The sequence below is a fragment of the Macrosteles quadrilineatus genome, unplaced genomic scaffold (assembly GCF_028750875.1).
Source record: "Macrosteles quadrilineatus isolate MER2022 unplaced genomic scaffold, UCM_ALF_1.0 Scaffold_2__2_contigs__length_208266976, whole genome shotgun sequence".
Taxonomy (NCBI): domain Eukaryota; kingdom Metazoa; phylum Arthropoda; class Insecta; order Hemiptera; family Cicadellidae; genus Macrosteles; species Macrosteles quadrilineatus.
The window spans coordinates 147,645,996-147,663,156 of NW_026542595.1; the positions used below are offsets into that span (position 1 = coordinate 147,645,996).

The following is a 17,161-nucleotide window of genomic DNA, read 5'->3' on the forward strand; positions in this document are numbered from 1 at the left end:
TTCACTGTAAAAGCATAGAAAAAGGCTGCAAGGGGCTGTTCTCTGTAAACTGGACAAATGTTAGCTTAGAGAGAACGAACATTTAGGCCGAACTAAAATTACGAAATGCTACCCCTACCCTCGCTTTAAGAACTAGTTGTCAAGGCATCCACACCAATCAAAAATTTGCCGGCGAACAGCAAAATGTTATCACCTTAACCCGTCAGGTTTTTGCTAAAAGACTAATATTTTTTTTTTTTTTTTGTAGAAGCTGCTGCCCATCATCCTGATTAAATATAGCCTACAATGTAGCAAAATTGACATTTTTTTACTTCCACTTTCACTTTTTATACTTTTAAGTCCGTATTCAGTAACCACAGCAGGGATTTAATGGTGTGATGTGTTTCACATTCTTATCACATTGGTGTGGCAGTAATGTACGGTTAATCATGTAGGCCTAATCATGATTTCTGATCCATAAGCTGTTGGAAACTTTTGATTAGAACTGGATCCAGTTGAGATAATATGGCAAAATGGTATGTGAAACAGTCCTGAAATTGTATCAAAAAATACTTGCAACGTTTGACGTGTTTTACAGAAAATCAGTGCTGTAAGTTTCATCTTCAGTTTAAACACAAGTAGGCCTAAGTTACAGTAGGCCTTACTACAAAAGCACATGAAAATTTTCTGCTAAAACCAAAGGGTCTAGCTAAGATTTATTGAACTGAGATAAAAAAGAATACTTCCATACCGGTATATATAAAGTGGCAGTCCCAGGGGGGGGTGGGAGGGATATATCCCCCCCCCCCCAATATATTTTATATTTTATTAGCTAACATAAATGGGTAGGCCTACTAATAGCTTGAGCATATTTTAGAGCTCAAATACATATAAAAATATGTTTTTAGGCTTAAAATTCCAATTTTTTTCAGGGGGGACCCCCAGACCCCCCGGCTGCCAGCGTTTGAATAACACTCCCTGTCTCCCTTTGAAAAATGCCACAATAAAACAAACAAACAAACAGATGCAAAATCCATGCTAGTTTTAGCGAATGAAACACTGAATAAGCAAAAAACACATAGGTACCTGCTGTTTAATCACAATATAAGTCAGGGATTTCAGGACTTCTTCATGATTGCACCAGTTTGAAATCCATCTGCATCACACCAACTAAAAAATTACAAAACATCTCAAAAAATGTGTATTAGGCCTATGGGAAATTATGTCGGAGAAGGTGACCAAGAGAACAATAGTAATTTATATATCTAATAGGCTATAAATATATCACTAGAAACTAGATTTTTACCTGAAAACAAATTTGGTACAAAATATTTCTGCTTTCACATAACTAATAAACTAGGATCATTTGAATTGTATTTTACTGTACACTGCCTCTTGTGGCTTATCTCAGTCGCCATTACTGTGTTAAGTGAATTGACAATCGTGAACAAAAACGATTGAAAGGATCATCTTGGGATGGGAAGAAGAAGAAACCTAAGATGACAAACATTAAGTTTGAACAAAGAGGTAGAGGCATTTAAATAAATACAACTGAATGTTGATTATGAACTATTTAATCGGTTCTTATTTAGACATGTGAGGTACGTAGGTTGGGTGTTATGTGGATTCGTGACTGTTAAGTGTTTTGAAGTTAGGCCTAGGTTAGATTAGGAAGATAAAGTTTAGGTTATAATGAATCGAGTTGTTGATTTATGACTGTTTTGGCACTTTGTAAATAAGTGCTAAACACAACAAATAATCATTTAAAAAAGCAAGCATTTTTTTATTATTATTTATCCACCTAACCTACAGAGTGTGGCAGTTAGATTAATGGTTAATGTTTAATGTACGGTATCTAAAATACTAAAATGTCTATGTGAAGGGAGGGTCAAACAAGCCCAAGACATAAGTGTTGATGGAAGTAGTAAAAGGCTAGCATTGCGGAGTTTGGGAACCGTTTGTGGCCGTTAGATTAATTGTCCTATAACTGCAACCTAAAATACTATGGGAAGGGAGGGAAACAGATTTATGACGTAGGAAGTGGTGAAGGAAATAGTTGGCAGTACTGAGTGTGGGAACTGTCTGCGGCAGTTAGATTAATGTAGGCCCTATCTGCGATCCTAAAATGCTATGGGAAGGGAGGGAAACAAGTCCACGGCATAGGAAGTGGCGAATGAAGCAGTAAATGCGAGCGCAGTGTTCAGTGTGGGAACGTTTATGGCTTTCACTGCTATGAAAGCAACCCTAGTAAGTAATTGTTTAGAGTCAATGTAAATGGTAGTCATACAATTCAGACGGAAAACTCCTACTCCCACATGAGTTGGTTTGTGTTGAGTAAAGCCGCGTTTACACCGGAGTCAGGAACACATTTTTACAATGATGTCCTAAAAAACCAAGAAAAAATAACTTACTTTTTAAACAGAAACAATTTGTGTTGGAAACAGTTTTTTGATATTTACCTACAACAGACATTTTGTTTATTAGAAGTCGGTAACTTAAATATCTGAGGGTGTTCCAATCATAAGAAAAACATTTGTTATGGAAAAATGGTTCTGTACTTCTACATTGTTTACAACACTTCCCCGCTACCCTCCGCGCCTATCCACCACCACGTGACTATCTCAAAAAGGACTGACCACGTGTTTTCGGGAACGTTGATTAAATTGTTTCCAACAAAACCGAAGGAAAGTGTTAGGTACAGTATCTGAAAACTGAAATAAGCTTTTGTTTTGGAAACAAGTGTTAAGGTACTAACAAAAAGTTCCAAACATTTTGTTTCAAACTCCAGTGTAAACGCGGCTTCAAGTAGGCTATCTTAACCTACTGGCTTTTTTGGTAATGGGGGGCGAAAATTTAAATCTCGCCCCAAGTGTCTATTTCCCCGTTTACCTTTTACCTTTGATGTCTTCACCACACTCCGTAGATCAGGGAATCATCATGGTTTTTCCGTCTGAACGGGTTTTCGCTATATTTTCACGAAGTGAGCTGGCGTATGTGTGTATGAATGTTCTTCTACGTAGGCCTACTTAGAATGTTACTTGGATGTTGTAATATGGTCTATTGGTGAGGTAGGTATTTTGGGTGTTGGACAAATGTTGTGTTGTGTAAACGTTTAAATTGTTGTGGTAGGTAGCAAGTTGTAGAATTTTGAGGCAGTAGGCCTAACTTATATTGTGGTGTATTGCTAAATTTAATGAGTCTATGTTGGAGTAGTTCTATGTTTTCTACCCCTCAACTGCGAGCCCTCGGGGCAGCCTGGCATGACAGAATACTTAACCCTCCAAGTGCCTCTAGTTTTGGTCTTAATGTTCGCCCATTTAATGCGCAATCACAGGGTTTTATTAAAATAGCCTAAGTTAAGGAAGTAGATTGGCAAATAAATAAGTTATGGGCAAAAAACAGATTTCAGTACATAGCGTTAGGCTAAGAATGCATAGCCTAACCATAGCTAGGAATCTGGCTGATAATTTACATCAATATTACTACCTACTTCTTCAGGATCATCAACCAGCCCTTCAAAATCACTTAAAATCTTCTTATTGGTGCACCACGTATATCACTAAACTTTTGATTTTTAACACTAAAACAATGATAAACGTAATAAAACACATCAGTCATCGGTGCGAGGTTAACCAAGCTGTTTACAAATACGCACGTCAGCTGTCTGCTACAACAATATTTTCGGAACTAAAATGAAAAGCGCTTAGAGACAGACCTCCAGAGAAAGCTCTTGGAATCTGTCAAATAAAACGATAGGCCTACCTATCTCGATCCAGTTCAATCCGATTTTGTCAGTCATAGAGCCTTCGCCGTAAACAGTGTTTGTGAGCCGATGCATCGACACAAAACACTACACAAAGTGTGTTATGTGTCGAAGCATCGACAAATAACACTCGGAGGGTTAAATTACCACAAGGCCTAATAAAGTATTGTACCTATCAAAACCAACTAGGCCTAATTCACGGTTAGGTAAAACTAGGCGAATGCTTAATTTAGGCCCTATCTCAGGCCTAGTAGGCTAAGTGGCGTACAAGAAAAATGGGAATTTGTAGCTTGTATAACTTAAGTATGATTATCCTGCTAAGTTAGATCTACTTATCATGATTGAAGAAAGTTCTGGGTTAAGTAGAGAAATGAGACTTACTTCACTTAGACTAGCCTAGACGGACATTCCACTTCCACAATCCACAAACGTTGTACGTACACACACATGTACCGATACGTCAAGGTGAAGTAGGCCTACAACACAAGAAGACAAGGTGAAAAAATAACCCAATAACAACTTTAAGGTTGTAAACAAACCAAGTGCAATATAATAAGTTAAAAATGTTTCACAAGTGGTGTAGGTGTAAGTTAGTGAGTCAGTGAGTCCACCCAAAAAAATTTTGCCTCTCACTAGCCTAGTCCACTAGTCACTAGACTAAGTTAGTTCTAAGTAATAGGCCAGGCCTAGCCTAAGCCTATTATTATTAGTCCTTTCCTTACCTTCTTAGTTAAGTTAGTACGTTTGTAGGATTGTAGACTTGATTAATATCAAATTATCTATTCAATTCAAATAGTTTCCTTTCCTCAACCATAGAGCCACACAAAATGTTCAATGTTCACAGTTCACGCCTCACGGTTCACGTTCACGTTACCGTTACACTAAAAAAAATTGACATGACAACATGGAGGAAGTGTATGGCAAAATTATTATACATACAATAGCAGGCACTAGGCGCCAGCCAGCGGTGAGATTCAAAGATTATCCTGTAGATGTCCAATGCAGTTTTCTGCTTGCAATATTGAGCGGTTCAATCATATTAATCATAGAGGCTATAGGGCATTTGTTTTATATATGATATTAATCAAATAATTTTGGGAAATCTATCTACGAGTTGATGGTTTTCAATAGGCTCGGATATTGTATCCAAAATCACTATGTTACACAAGCATTTTTGAAATTGTCTCGTCATTTAATCAATTATAAAAAAAATAAAAAATATATGGGTGTAACATCGTCAATGGTAACAAATAAACAACCCAGTCACCTATAACCTACACTTTAACTTACCCTACTTAAGCTAACCTACCTTCAAAGGACAGTCATGAATCCTCATAAAGCCCGGCCTGGCTTGCCCATAATGCATTTTCTCTTATGAAAACGATTCATGAAATCATACAGCATGTTTAGTTAGGTTTTGTTAGTCTAGAACAGTTTATAGCAAATTTCCCCTATAGGGAATAAGCTATTACCGTAGTACTCATGGTAAGACCTGGACCCGGGACCAATTTTCTTTTTCGTTTTGATGTCCCTAGATACCAAAAACACCATATCCGTTCAAATTCATATATATATTTATAGGTGTCCGTTAGCGCAATAACTCGAGCAAAAATCATCATATTTTGATGAAATTTGGTACAAACGTGTAAACCTACGTTTATTCGAACGAGTTCGCGAACCAGCATGATCGGATTATGGGAACGGTTTTATCGGTTTATGTGGGGTTTTATGGGGAAAAAAATAGGTTTTTCCCATTTTTCCCCTAAAAATATAAAATTTAGCATTTTCTTTCCCAACCATTTTGTAGAGCTTAAAAAAAATTATTTGAAGCGTTATTATGCGCCTAATGGTTACGGAGAAAATTCCAAAAAACTGTAAATTTAAAATTCCCATGTTATTCTTATAGAGAATAAGTAAACTGTTGTACAGTAGTTTGCTTGTTTATGATAATATTTTGATCAAATTTGGGAAATGCATTATTAATTTTGGGGGTATTGAATAGTTTTGATATGTTAGCTTTTTGTTTACAAATTTGAACTGATCAACAAACATTTGGATTAGGATTTTAATAGGTTTTAAAAACTAAGAGAAATATGTACTATGTAGGGAGTTTTAAAAAATTTTCTGACTCAATGTTTACACTTTTATTTGAGTTTTAATTTAATTTGCAAACTAAATTTCAATTATACCTAATTTTATTCTGTCCAGAGGTAACTAATACCTAATTCTTATATTTTCTCTATAATCTACTTCACATTCGCTTTTTTACATTTATTTACAGAAACCTCCTTAGAAGTTGTGTTTTTTAAACACTGCTTTAATTTCACTATGGAGAGTATCACAAAACTAAGCTGCACAAAATTCACTTTTGTTTTAAATCAATTAAATATCTGTAACGTTTCTGTAATGTTTCTTTACTCAATATTTTAATGATGTTGTAAATTAATACAAATACGTGCACGTTTTGAACTATGGAACGAGTTAAAATAATAACTGTTATGTATTATGTTGTTAAACTATATTTAAATTGATGAAATTTGTTCCCTGATTAACAATAATAGTGGTTGGCTTTGTAACAAAAGGTAATACAAGTTTTCCATTAGTTTATTTTTGCTTATTAATTTGATATATACCTACACACTGATCTGCATGTAAAGATTGAACTTTAAAAAAAAACTCAGTAGTATAGGGTAAAACATATAAATTATATGTGAAATCAATATAAACGGTGTTTTGCTTTACTACAGTGCCTATGTTGACCATTTACCATTTACCATCGAAGTCTTCGCCGCAGTCCTTGGAGACCGGGGAATTGTCAAATCTTTTCATCTTTCTTCTTGCTTGCTTCTTAGTGTTGTAGTGTGGGTGAATGTATGATTTGTTGTGCTTGATGTGATTATTTTCCCTTCTTTACTTTATATGTACGTGTTTCAACGAAATAAATGTTTAAGTAAGCTTATCATTTGAAAATTTAATCGTAAGGGGACATTATTTCCATATGCATCAGCGCATCATTTGTAGATAGCCTTATAAGTTAGCTTAGCCTTAAAGACAGATATTTTTTCAAACTAAGAGTTTCTATGTTCCTGAGACCAAAGGGTGAATGTGTAACTATTATAAACAACAGGTTTAAAGATCACAGTTTTCGCTCCAGTGTCATCTCCGTTGGAAAGCACGGGTACAGCAGCTAGTACTTAATAATTTGTCCATATCAAATATAGTTACATATCAGAAGCTATATACTTTTTACCTTATTTGACAAACAGAGAACCTAGAAATTCGTATGTATTACACTTTGAGCCAACAACACCACATAGAAGCTTGTATTATAAGCTGAATGTGAATGCCAATGCAAGATTAAGATTAGGGTGGAATAGAATGAGAAGATATGCGTAGTTTTGTTTCCGACTGCGATAGTGATAAGCTATTTTAAGCTAAGGTCATTTACTAAAAGCCCACTTTTGAAGGCCAGCTGGGCCCAGTTTCGAACCGCTATAAGCACAGAACGTCATTTGTTTATGTTAAGGAATAAGCATCCATACCGGGTATTTTCTATTATAGTATCCGTGGTGCAGACTATAGAGTTATGCCGTATGTGCTGTAATTTTTAACTATTTTGAAATGACATTTTGCATAAGCTATTGCATTTGCTCATGATCTAACAAAACCGTCAACCTTTTTATTTAGACAAGAACTTAACCACTGCGCTTTCCAGCAGTGTGGTTTGAGTACGAGGAGACATAAAGAACTTAAGAGTCCTTAATGGAGGCTAGCGGCCATCTTGGAAAATTTCAAACAGCTGCTGAAGAGCTATTTACTCGTATCGTTCAAAAATATTTTTTTAAACACCAAAGTGATTATAATTTAAATATTTAGTATACTGTGGTATTAGAAATGTTCTTTGTAGTTTTAAATTGTTCTCTGAAGAGTTATTTGACCATCTCAAAACATTTGTTCAAACACCAGAGTGATATTAATTTAAATATCTAGTATACTGTGAAATTTGAAATTTTCTTTGTGGTTCTTTAATTGTTTTACGGACTAAAACGTCTAGGCTACAAGGACTCTTATACTGTGTGCCCGGGTCTCCAAAAGTTAACCTTCATATTATGCACTAGCCATTTCTATACACATCAGGATTAAAGGCCCAATAATTAGGGGCAGCTGGGCCCAGTTTCTAACCATGAAGCTATGTGAGCTATTGAATTTTCTCACGATCGAAACAGCAACATTTTTATCATCAGACGAGAACTGTAATGACTCAGTTACCCAGGCGTGGTTTGTGAACAAAAATACATTTATAACGTGAAGTTTGTGCGTGACTTCAAAGTTGCTTAAAAGGCCCCCTCCCCCATAAACTTGAAGTAGCGGGGGAGGCCATTCAAAAGCTCTCGCCTTCTCCCTCTATCGGGCGGATGACGGTACTTCGACCGACTTCGACTACCGAACCGACAGTCCTTGTTGTGCTGTGAGAGTGGCAATACTGCGTCTTACGTCTTGTGAGGTTATGTTATAGTACTGGTACGTAACAGCTGTTGTATTGTTGTCACATCGTTGTTAAATAGTAATGATGCTTGGTTATAGTTAATTGTTAATTTGGGTAGTAGGCCTAATTATTAAACTCGTGTGTTAATTATTTAGAACAATATTTTTCGTAGAAGAACCCTTTTAATTGTCCAATAACTATTTAAACACACTCTTTTGTTGATAAAATACACAGTATTGTTGATAGCTACTTGCTACAGGTGCAACCCCTATCGCACTAGGTTCAATACAATTTTTTATAATGGAATATTGTTTTTGTATAGTACAACACGACGGAAAGAAGATCGTGTTTGGAATAATTTTGCTAATTACATTATGTCAACAACTCATAATTAGAAAAAAAATACATTATAAATTAGCCAATTGGATGAGAGCATCCATTCAAAAAGTAGTACTTTGACCATAGACCACGTCTAATTAAGTTTCATTTTTGATTTTTGTTAAATTTTTAACTAGACGTTATAGCATCTCCTTGGAAATATTTCAATAGAAATATTTGCGGCAACTTGCGGTTTGGTGTATCAACTGTCGACCTGATTCTGATTCGGATCTTTTTACAGCTAAAGTGGAAGGCTGACTTCTTTTTCCCCCTCTAGTCCGATGGTTTCCTTGACGCTTCCTTTGAGTGAAATAATTGAACATGGTTTTGTGCTTTGAGCACTTAAGACCCTGAATTTTTTATTACAAAACCCTTTTGTTGCTAACAATCTGTTAAATGTAGACTATGACGTGCACGTGACCATATGGTTTAGAAAGTTTTTGTGTGATTTGACAATGACGCTTTGACGTCGAAACGCGCGTAATCCTATTTTGGACTTTCATGGATCACTTGGCGATCAAGGTAATGTGACCTTGTATATATACATTATCATCAGTGATTCAGAAAAACAACATACAACATGAAGTGTTAAATGTGTTCGTTATCATTTAATTGTATTTTCCCAAATTCCAGCTATGCGATAGAAATGGTTATTGTCAAATTGTATGTTTCCAAAACTTTTTGTAATAACATAACACGGATAAAGGGGTGGAAACCATTGTAGGCTACAGTAACTGCAGTACTGTATAACTATATATTTTCAATAGACTACGAGTCGTTTTTGTGTATAATTCTAAATTTATGTGTAAAAGCTATATTATTATATAGTAGTTTATGTCAGTGGTTATTGAAAAAATACTACTTGCTTTATACACCACAGTAATCAGCAAATACAGAGAAACTCGGTAATTCGTGATGAAAATTGTGAGGAGAATTCTTTATGCAAAAGTGTTATCAAATGTAGATTATTTGATTTTAAATCAATCAAGAATAAAATAATGTTAGATAGGCTTTAAATAATTAATTCTACTAAACTTCATAATATATCCTGAGCAAATCACTTGGTCTTTGAAAGTCTGCTAGATCCTTACCGGAACAGAATCCTACGAACCGGTCTTGTGTCGTGCTCTGTATGCAACCCAGCTGATTGTAGTAACTCCACCTTGAACGTCCTTAAATGGAAGTCATTGTCATGTGGACATTTTTTTAATTTTTGTCACTTGGCATCATAATAAAGTTTGGTATTTTCCCGTATTTTAAAAGTATTTATGAGCTAGGTATAATCAGCTATTGTAGTGATTAGAACACGGGAATTTTGTTTTTAAGGTGTCAGTTTATATTCCTGTAGTTACCAAATCGTTTTAGCTATGTGATTAATTAATTATTCTTACCTTGTGGTTCGTAGGCATCATGCCGTAGGTTTAACTACTGTATCAAATGAAAATGACATGTATCTCAGTTAGGAGAGGTTTCTCTGAATTAGAGAACCTCCTTCGCTAAAAAGCTGTACTAGTGATTAATTTGGTAAAGGGTTACGAACTATCATAGTGCAATAAAAATGAAAACTTTTTTGAATCCCCTAGCTTTAAAATTATGAAGTATATTTTGTTCCATCTTAGAGAAATATTAGATCGTGTGATAAAGAGTGGTTCGTTGTATAAAGCTCAGTTGCTGGTCTCAGGCACGAGAAACAGATTTTGCAATTGTGTTAGTCTTTGCATGGCAATTTCATATGAGTGATAATAAATTTCAATGAATGTGTAGTCTGTCTTTTAATCAACAGCAGCCATCGCTCATATTGCTCGTTCATTCAGTTATCAGTAGGTCTACAATTTCTATTGTATATTTCTTCCGTGTTTAATCAAATCTATTGATGAACCTAAAACCATGACCTAAAAAATTGTAGACAATTTCACTTTATCCAGTCCCATAAAGAGTCAGTGTTTAAGTGGATTTATTTAGAAAGTTTCTTCAAGTTTTTTTGTTCTCCGGGTCTGGCATATGTTAACATGTTTCGTAATATGTGGTTAAAGTTTTGATTTTTATCTGGTACGAAAATCTATATGTAAAACACATGTGCCGTCAAATTCACCCTAAACTATGTTTTTCTCCATGCGTACATTTTGATCGACAAAAATGCGTTGCCAGGCGTTCAACACATGCCCCAACTGCTTCCAAATCATGTTTGGAATATAATTTGCAACATGCCAAATCATGCTTCAGATTTACAGTACATAGAGAATTATACTTTCAGTATCGAAAGTCAATGACATATCACACATGGTCATATGGATGATAGTCCACGCAGCCTCGAGGGACAGTGGCAATCAGCTGTGATTATTCACGCCCAGCTGTTGACAAAGCCAGTGTTGCCAACGTACATAGGTTAAAATCCCACTTGAGGCAATTGTGGCCAATCAAGCATTACACGTCAAAGTACCGCTGCTAACTTGGCCAGCGAAGTCCCTCTTCACATCTGACGACTGCTAGAGCTTAATGTGTTGTGAAAGAAAAGGATCGTAATTCTTACATACGATGAATAACATCGGAATCGAAGTGATTTAGTATTATAACTTAAAATCCCTTAGATTTGTTTTGGTCAATATTTACTTATGGGAACAGCTCGACAATATTTATAACAAGTCAGTTTCTGTTTAAATAACAACAATATTTTTCGCAATTCTGTTTACCTCAGTAGAAAACAGAATTGCGAAAAATATTTAGTAGTATCATTTTATCAACACTTAAAGGCCACGTAGCTGGACGTATTTTAATCCAAATATGAATTGATGATCGATATGCGATGGGTGTGATAGAAGCCCTAAATACCATTTGCATGTTTTCTGCTGACTTAGATCAGCTGTTTTCTTAGCTAAGATTAGCTTAACAGATGGGTCTAGTTTTGATACGTTTTCCTGGATCGAACCGGTGACCTTGTTATTTTTTAGGTAACACTCAGCTATATAGCAATGGGTAGGTACCAATTTTAGTAAATGATCCGTGAGAAAAGTAATTTGTTCATCATTGCGATTCCATGGACTACCAACAATTTAATGTTTATGTGCTTTCCTGATCTTTTGCTGGTAATTGGTAAGGTGAACAACACAATACCCAGAAGTTTACGTATCACCATATTAGGCAATACCATAAAATAATTTATAACTTGTTGATGACACTATCGCCCATTACACTTTGTGATCCTAAAGTCTGTGGTATAATCATCAACCATACAAACAATGTTTGTAACGAGCAATCAAATTTTTGAAGCCTTCGGTATAATGACGAGGTAAGGATCAACTCATCCTGGTGAGGTTTTGCTGTGTCATTGTTAACCAGTTTACCAACAATACTCAACTCTTAGCAAACTTATCAAACAAACCTCTAATTGTAAATTTATCTCATTTTTGGGGGAAAAACTTGTTCATTCCAAGAAAGTTCAAAATAGAGGAGATACTTCAAAACGCCAAAATAGGTCGTTCGAATTTATTAAATTTTGTAAAATATATTTTAAAGTTTGAATAAAAAGAATATACACAAAAACAATTGAATATAATTTACTTAGGATACTTCAAGTATTATCTCCAGTTATTATTATACTCTAAAGCCTGTACTAGTATTTAATGCCCGGTTGGTTGATGTGAGTTTGCTGATGTAGACTAAAATATTTTCCCTGGTCGTTGTTTTAGAGATCGACGGATCGTAGGAAATGTGTTTGCAGTGTATTAGTGATTCTTTGGCAACTATACCAAAAGACAAGCAATATTACAAATCGATTTTTTAATTTTTAGTTATATAATTTTAGAGTAAGTGATATACCAATAATAATAAATAGTAAACAATAAAATCTCTTTTCGTTCACCATACAGTAACATAATATAATACTTTTTCAGCTGATCCTTAAGGGTAACAGGCTCACAAATTCTAAATCTATCTAAGTATCTATATACTTAAATACGATAAGAAATATTCCCTGTAACATATATTTTCCAGCCGTCCTACTTAACCGATTTTCGTGATTGAGGTGTCATTTTAAAGCTTATGATCCAGCACACCTGCGAATGTTAACGGGAAAGGTAATTTCCTTTATGCTTCACCCCATTGCGTTTAAATTATTTAGAGTTCACTTTCAAAGATCCAGTGCTGCTGACCAACATTTTTTATAAAGGTTTAAATATGAATTATGTTTTGAACCCTATTAAAATTTACAATTTGCGCCCAGTTTATCCTCATTCGTTCGTTATTGTCAAAACCGGAGTAATAAATTGTCAAAACATCACGTTACTACTCAACTAATTTAACAAGGTATTTCCCATGTTTGACGTTATTTATAAGAACAAGTAAATATGATATGTCATCCAGTAGTAATAGAAGTGGATATCGAACATATTGACAAGAGTTTAAGATATCGGTAGTCTAATAAGACGAGTGGCATCAACTTATACTACTTCTGTCAATCAATGCTCTAGGTCAGATGTTGGAGTACTCTTTGTCTTGATTTCAACCTAAATTTACACCTCTTGACAATTAATTTGTTTAAAATACCTGGGAGTCAGTAGCTGTTTTCGGTGTTGTTTGTGTTTGTGTTTCTGGGAGTGACGTTTAAGTTTAAGTTTCTTATTGTGTATACTGAACTGACTAAAGCGTCTAAAACATTTCAATGGATGAAAGGTTAGTAGAAGTGTTGCACTTGTTATTCCTGATATACAGGAATTTTACTGAATATTACAGGAATAGTATACTTCATAACAAGAGTAGAAAGTGAGTCATTACATATTTGAGACTATGTTTAAAGTGCGAGATTTATCGAGCAGAGAGTAATTTCACAGTAGTGTAGCAAAATTAGTTTTTCATAATTTAGGAATATTTTCTAACTGAGCCACTTCATGTACATATCCAAGCATGTATTTCGCGAGGAAACATTTTGTTACTTTCTAATATAATTTTACTCGGTACAAACGGGATTAAACATATAAATAGCTTTAATATGATTCAGGACTTGAGGGAATTTGTCACCTTAGGTAGGTAGGTCAAATAAAATACATTTGCTTGTTTATCATACATGTTTATATTTCCAAATATTAATCATGTTGTATTACTCCCTAATGAATTTGTCATCCATGAGAATCAGCTGAAACTAAGGAATGTTTCTGATCTTAGTAAAATCTTGTATTTCGAGTGTTTTTCAACGGTTACTACCCTATTTATTTAGTGTTATTTCACCAACTTAAAGTCTATTTTCACTAAAACAATATATTTTAAAATTGGTCCTTTGGAACTGTATCTAAAGAGTGAAGCGAACTCTGTAATGGCCCTTGAAGTAAAAGATAACCATTTAGTCGACATCAAGAAACTCAAACGTGACCGGGAATGAAATAATTTGTTTAGCGATTTTCAATTACTTATGAGTGAGTGTATGCGCTTCCAGTTACAATAAGCTATGTGCAGATTAAATTCATTTAATGCTAATTATTGGGTGAGTCTATAAAAAGTTTGTGTAAGATTTGTAACAACAACAATTAATTTGTAACCATTTGTAGTAATTAAGAGACCAGCGCACAACATCTTGTATTAGTTTTTACTGTATTAGTTTACTTGTATTAGATACTGTTAGTAAGAATGGAATTTTTAGATAAGTAAAAACAAGGCTGCCGGTCGTTTGTGATAATCACTACGTAATACTCAAAGTCCGGGTCTCAATATCTCATATAGTTATTGTTTTGTTGGGCGTTCAAGAAGTTTGGATCAGAATGTTAAACTTATTTAAGCACTTTGCTGAAATAACCAGGTAATTATAGTGGATTTTCTCAATTTATTGTTTAAATGAAGTATAAACGAGTTCATGTGCACGCAATATAGGTTAATTAAGGTTTCAATGTCAAAGTTGAGCAATAAATATCGTAAAATTGTAATGAACTATTTTAAGTTAGACTGCAAGAAGAGATGCAATATTGATTGGTTATATAATGTTATGTATCATATTGAATGTAATCAGCTGTTTGTGCAAGTTGATAAAGTAACTGTTTCTTATACTGCATTGAACTTGTATAGGCCTAGGTATTTTTAAAACTATAATGAGTTATTAGTAGACTTAGAGCGACGGTTAGGGATTGTTAAACATAACTTTTGGTTAGTGGCCAAAATATTACATAGTGTTTTATATTGTAGTTCAGACTAGTTACAGCCCAATAAATATTTATTTAGGTTTTAAATCACACCCTTAACCTGTAAAGTACCACAAAATATCTCAACAATTAACTGTATTGTTGATTTGGGTTTCTAGTTTATTTAGCTACAAAGATTCCCCAAAACTATTTGGTTAAATTATAACACTTGAGTAATTTCAATTGGAATCATTAATTTACACATTTACTTGAACTAAACATCTTGATAAAAGCGAGGTTAACGTGAGTATTTAAAGACACTAGTATTTGTTTTAGAGAAAATTTTCGTCCAGCAACATTTGTCGGAGTCTGGAAGGTGGAGAGTACCAAAATATCTTCCGTTGACGTAGAGATATGATTATAAATTTCCTGATTTAACTTTGGGGAGACCATCACCATACCACATCATAGTACATTAGAATAGGCTATGCTAACTAATGAAATAGTTACAAGGGTAAAAAATGTGTTCATGATTATTAGATTTCTAGCTTGAAATTAAAACTGTTAAAAACATCGGGTAATACATTGGTCACTTCCTATTGTGATGATAATAAATATGCAAATACTTATTGTATTGTTTGAATTTTAAATTCGAAATTGAATTATGATCTTTTAGTGATTCAATAGTTTATCAATTGACGAGGTTTAAGCAAATATAGAGCATAAAAATAAAATGTTCTGTTTAATTGTGTTACAGCTTTAAATTGATTATTTAAAGTTAAAATTGTTTAGTAATAGATGATGTCAGCAGTTTTGCAGCAGCATTTAAGGGGTCCTGATTAAAAAACGCAGACATATTCCCGTTGCGAATTAAGGGCAGAGCGATTCATATAATTACAATAGGGTGAATAGATCTATATCGTAGATTAAATACGTCAATAGTCAGATTTGCTCGTGGTGGTCCACGATAAGGGGTTATCCCTTTTGGCTGATAATTTGATCATTGAAGGCATTGAACTGATGATATAAACATCTGTTTGGCCTTCAAAATTAAATGTTTATCTCTTTCAAGCTCCAAATAATTAATCGATTTTAAAATCAATGTGTGGAGACAAGACCACAACCGCCCACGCCTGTTGGACATTCCCTTTCACCAGGCATCACCTCTGACCTACTTTCAACATTGTTATGGTCCCAACAGCACGTGCTGTATACAGCTGTGATTGTAAACAAAATAACGAACAGCTGGAAACCTCAAATCCAAGATCATTTAAAACTGGTAATGTAATCGTGATGTTTAATTTTTATTGTTTAGTAAAAACAATTTTTGCAATCAGGCGCTTTCCTAAGGCGTAAAAGTGCCTCATAAGTTATACAATTTAATTCTTCCAAAGCTGGAAACTTACCAAAGTAACTGTATTTTAGTGAAAAATGAACAAAACATTCTGAAATAAAACAGCAAATAGTAATAGAGTTATTGTCAAGAAAAAAAAGGATAAGCCTACTGGGGTTGTCCACTTTGTTTATTTCTACTAACTGATTCGAAATTTAATGTATAATTATTATTTTCGGGCAGAATTGATAACGGTGACCTTGTTTGATTATCCAAACGGAAACAGACTCATATGAATTCTGCCTTTAGAGGCCATATTTTTGCACTATTTCAGTCAATTTGGTCGGTTGGATTTTGAGTGATAAAACTGGCATACACTTCATTTTTGTTATCGATATAATATATTTATAGTTCCAATTCTAAGTAATGAATGTGAGCAGTGAAGAATTTATTTTAAATAACACTCCAATATCTTATAAAACTTCAATTTACGATGGACATTTATAAAATGTCCTCGCATTTACCAGGTTTATTTTTGTACTTGTGAGTTGTTGTCAGTTACAGTATTGGTTAGTTTAAGCATTACTTGTTATAGTTTCATATCCTCAGTACTGCGCTGCTCGTTGTTTATCTGTTAACAATCTACCAGTACACATCCGTACCAGTACATGATATTCCATCCTCTCCATTGTATATTGTCAATGATAGACAACCGTTATTTGACAATGAATCCGGTAACTTTCATCTCTCATTCCACGTTTTAGTCCCTTGCAACTAGTTAGCTTGTTTATTACTGAAACTTCAATTGTATCTCTGCCACCTTTGTGTGAAAGTATATCACTGTTTTCAAAAATGGGAGATTCTAGGCAAAAATTACGCCCATCTTTATTTCGTCGCAAGAAGTGAGTCGAATTGTATTTATTTGTAAAAATAATAATAATTGAACTAATTTTGTTGGTATTAGAGTGTTAACTATGATTTTGTACTGTACAACCAGAATATGTTTACATAGCAGTTCTTAGTCATTTTATATCGCAGATCTCTCTTATATTAAAAATACTTATTTTTTGTTCTGTAAAAGTTCACAAAAAAGAAATCATTTCATATTGTCCTGTAATTTC

The 17,161-nt window shown here is 34.2% G+C and overlaps 1 protein-coding gene across 4 annotated transcripts in view; it reads left to right on the top strand.

The window, feature by feature from the left end:
• Nucleotides 1-8,196: 8,196 nt before the first annotated feature.
• LOC128987441 (ATP-binding cassette subfamily G member 4-like) overlaps nucleotides 8,197-17,161 on the top strand; it is a 28,062-nt gene continuing 19,097 nt past the window's right edge. Inside the window, exon 1 of one of the 4 annotated variants that reach the window (XM_054408285.1) lies at nucleotides 8,197-8,263. Coding sequence is in view for 1 of the 4 variants with exons in the window: in XM_054408284.1 (XP_054264259.1) it covers nucleotides 14,354-14,391 (38 nt within the window). In the remaining 3 variants the exon portion in view is untranslated. Of the gene's footprint in view, nucleotides 8,264-9,033; nucleotides 9,129-13,264; nucleotides 13,275-14,338; nucleotides 14,392-17,161 lie in introns of those variants that run through there. The other 3 variants (XM_054408287.1, XM_054408286.1, XM_054408284.1) reach the window with 3 other exon arrangements.